The sequence below is a fragment of the Protopterus annectens genome, chromosome 10.part0 (assembly GCF_019279795.1).
Source record: "Protopterus annectens isolate FY-2018-M chromosome 10.part0, PAN1.0, whole genome shotgun sequence".
Taxonomy (NCBI): domain Eukaryota; kingdom Metazoa; phylum Chordata; order Ceratodontiformes; family Protopteridae; genus Protopterus; species Protopterus annectens.
The window spans coordinates 380,727,501-380,730,748 of NC_056744.1; the positions used below are offsets into that span (position 1 = coordinate 380,727,501).

Below are 3,248 nucleotides of genomic sequence, written 5' to 3' on the forward strand. Positions count from 1 at the left end.
TTCTTTATAACTTCAGGAATTAAATCCAGCATAGCTTCCATTTCCATTCTCCCTCTCTCACTCACACACACAGGTTTCAACATAAGCAATCATACTGTAAACATTTTATTGCAAAACTACAATCTTTTTATTTGCATGATTGTGTTGGTCAGTGGTAACACTGAAGTCTAAAATACAGTTCAAGTTAGGTAGCAGCTAGCATTGTGGTACCGCGAGAGTAAAGACATTTTTTTTCTAATCTCTACACTGTTGCATCATCAGCCTGACAGAATTATAAAATAATGGACAAGAAAGTATTTACATACCTTGCTATGTTCACCTGGCAGGTTACTGCTAAAACATTTATTTGCTTTATTTTATGTATTTACGTTTTGTTTACCAAGGGAAAGCACTAATCAGAAGTAACCAATTTCAATGTCAACCAGAGTACAAAATCAAAATTTCATTTGGTGGGAGATCGCAAAAGAGTATGAAACTACACATCTGTGAAATGCTGTCATCAAACTAATAAAAATGTAAACAGTACATGCGATTGTAATATACACTACTTTTACAATAAATCAACACAAATCTCAATTAGAGATTGATGTGTCTGTGTGATTCAGATCTCTTTAAGTGGAAATGATAGCATAGCTGAATAGAGTGAGGGATGTTAGACTAAAGTTTGTGAGTAGTGGGAAGGAGTAGATATGTTAAGCAAAAGATTGAGTGAAAAGTGTAGAGTGGTGCAGTAGAATGTGTCACATGAGGGTTAGCTAAGTATTACTAGTAGTAGTAGAAAGAGAGAGACTGATGCATGGAGCCTCAGGGGTTAAAAACGAGAGGCAGCTGCAACTTCAAAAATGTGCTCAGCTCACCAGGCAGTTTTTGTTTTTTTTTTTTTACATGGAACTGTAGAAGTAAAATGATTCAGTGTACAACCACTGCAATTGTCTGTGGGTTTATACCATCACAGATTTCTGTCAGCTTCCTTATTTTATCCTGCAGTTCAGAGCTGGGAATTCTTCCGTTTTAAGTCCTTCTTTGCAAATGGAGTTCACAGTAATCATGGTATTTAACTTGCTTGATCAGGATTTTTGAAGTGTTACAGGGCTGAAGTCCCTAGAGAGAAATGCTTTTGACTACTGGAGCTCTATAGGTAGCTCAGGTGGGGTTTCAAGGACAGTAGACCAAGCAGTGGGAGAAAAATAAAAGGATAAAGCTGTCTATAAACTTCAGTGCAGAAATATACAATGCATCGTCTCTCACAGCAGAGGGGTCAGAAGTGTGTGTGCCTAAGAGTCAATATGCAGAAGAACAGTGCATATTTATGATATTTATAAGTGCAAAGAACAAAAAATGGTCCTGCTTGGATTCAAACACTGAAGTGTTTTAATTTGCAGTTTCGGTCCTAACCCAAAAGAGTCACTAAAAGAATCCAACAAATAATACTGATGTCGAAGAAATGCGTGTATTTTACAGTTTTATAATTTGTTGTAGTCTTAACAGATAGTAAGTATCCCAAGCATAGCTCTCAAGTGTCCAGATTTTTGCCGCGTATTTTTAGTCTGTTTCTCATAAAATTGTGGTTTTCTGACAAATCACTGAGGACTGAAGTTGGAATATAATGGCACACATTTGATTTCAGACTTCATATCCTTCAGAAAATCCATACTAATGCAAAACATGTTATTCTATCAACCTTCTAAGTTAGTAAGTGCAATAGTTAAAGTGTCCCTATTTGGGGTCCTTATCCCCCCATTATTTGTGCCCTTGTCCAGATTTCTTGTTCTAACAGGTTGAGGGGAATGATTCCAAGGCAGAAATAATATTGGTAATCCTAGGTGAACTAAAATAAACAAAGCTGTTCAAATCACAAAAAGCAAGCAAATGTGCCCCAAAACAACAACCAGTCCACATAAAATACATCTTGCAGTATTTGTCCACACGTTTAATATTTTCTGAGGCTAGTCTTTAAAAATAGGTGTTTCTGTCACCAAAAATATATGTTGACTTTTCTTATACATACTTCTTGTAGTATATACCCTTTAAAATTTGTCAACTAATTTCAGACAACTTTTTCTTATTTACCCGGTACTTTGCTACGTATGCTCAGTGCATCACTGCAAAAAATCACAGTGTCAAGGAACACAGATCAACGTCACATTATTTGTTAATCTAAGTTACGTTGCCAAACTTTGAGCAATGTTTTATCAAATTTTGACTAGCTGCAAAACACGTTGTGTGCGCGCTTATTGCATTTTACTTCCGCGTGTTCGGCTTGAGTTCCCACCAGGTTACATCTCCCCGTTCCCCTAAACTTAAACATGCAGAGCTGGTCAGCTAGCTGTGAAGTACCAGATCGGATACCACTGGGGTACCCCACACCACCTATGCACAAAATAAAAGCCCCGTTACCAGATTGCAATCCGTTCCTTGGGGTAATCCAACCTCTCGAGGCAGCCCAACTGGTAGGGTAGCGTGTGGGCAGCGTTCCTGGCCAGCAGCGCGAGGAGCACGGTAGGCTTCTGGAGCGGCGATTCTGCTGGTGACATTTCCTCCCATTCAGCAGCAGTGACCAGAGACAGCATGAGTAACCAGACGGACAATTCACAGGCAATCTTTCGTACCCTGGGTGCAGCCATGTTTAGATACCAGGAATGGTTGTGTGGGATTTTATTTTTTCTGCAAACCCTCACACTTATTGTAGTTGTACCGGGGTTCGATACTCGTCAGAGTGCTCCCCAAAATGCGGATCCTACGGGGAGGCTTTTACTAGTCCGTGCAAGCTATATGCTCTGTATAAACAGAGTGTGTCCTGGTTGGCGCTGCACCAGCCGAACCTGTCAATGAGTTTAGTTATTCAACAGCCGGTTTATACAGAACTTTGCATTGCTTTGGAACAAGAGTCTGTAGCTGGCCGGGGTCCAAGGAAAGGCAGCCCTTTCTCATTACAAGCTGAGGGGGGCATTGTTGTGGGATTATTAGTTACTCTCCTGATAGCCGGATAAGGGTCACAGCCCTCCTATACTACGTCCCTCCCCTAAAAACACACCTCCCGCTGTACCCCACCCCCTCGGGCAGCCTCACACTGTTAAAATTGCGGTTCGAGTTCAGTCTGACCAAAGTAACACCCACCTCTCCGACGTCACACACCCCACCCACGGTATCATGTTACCTAATGGAGTATAAATTGCATGGTCCCAGTCTTGTTATAGTTCCCGGTGTGAACTTAGCGCTGGGTTTATGTTCCCACCAACAGCTGTGGC

At 40.9% G+C, this 3,248-nt stretch overlaps 1 protein-coding gene across 1 annotated transcript in view; it reads right to left on the reverse strand.

Annotated features, from left to right (window-relative positions):
* The window catches only part of COLGALT2 (collagen beta(1-O)galactosyltransferase 2), a 1,144,817-nt gene extending 1,141,804 nt beyond the window's left edge, over window positions 1–3,013 (reverse strand). The window contains exon 1 of the mRNA XM_044085299.1: window positions 2,398–3,013. Coding sequence (XP_043941234.1) covers window positions 2,398–2,624 — 227 coding nt within the window. The 5' untranslated portion in view covers window positions 2,625–3,013. The remainder of the gene's footprint in view (window positions 1–2,397) is intronic.
* Window positions 3,014–3,248: the final 235 nt, after the last annotated feature.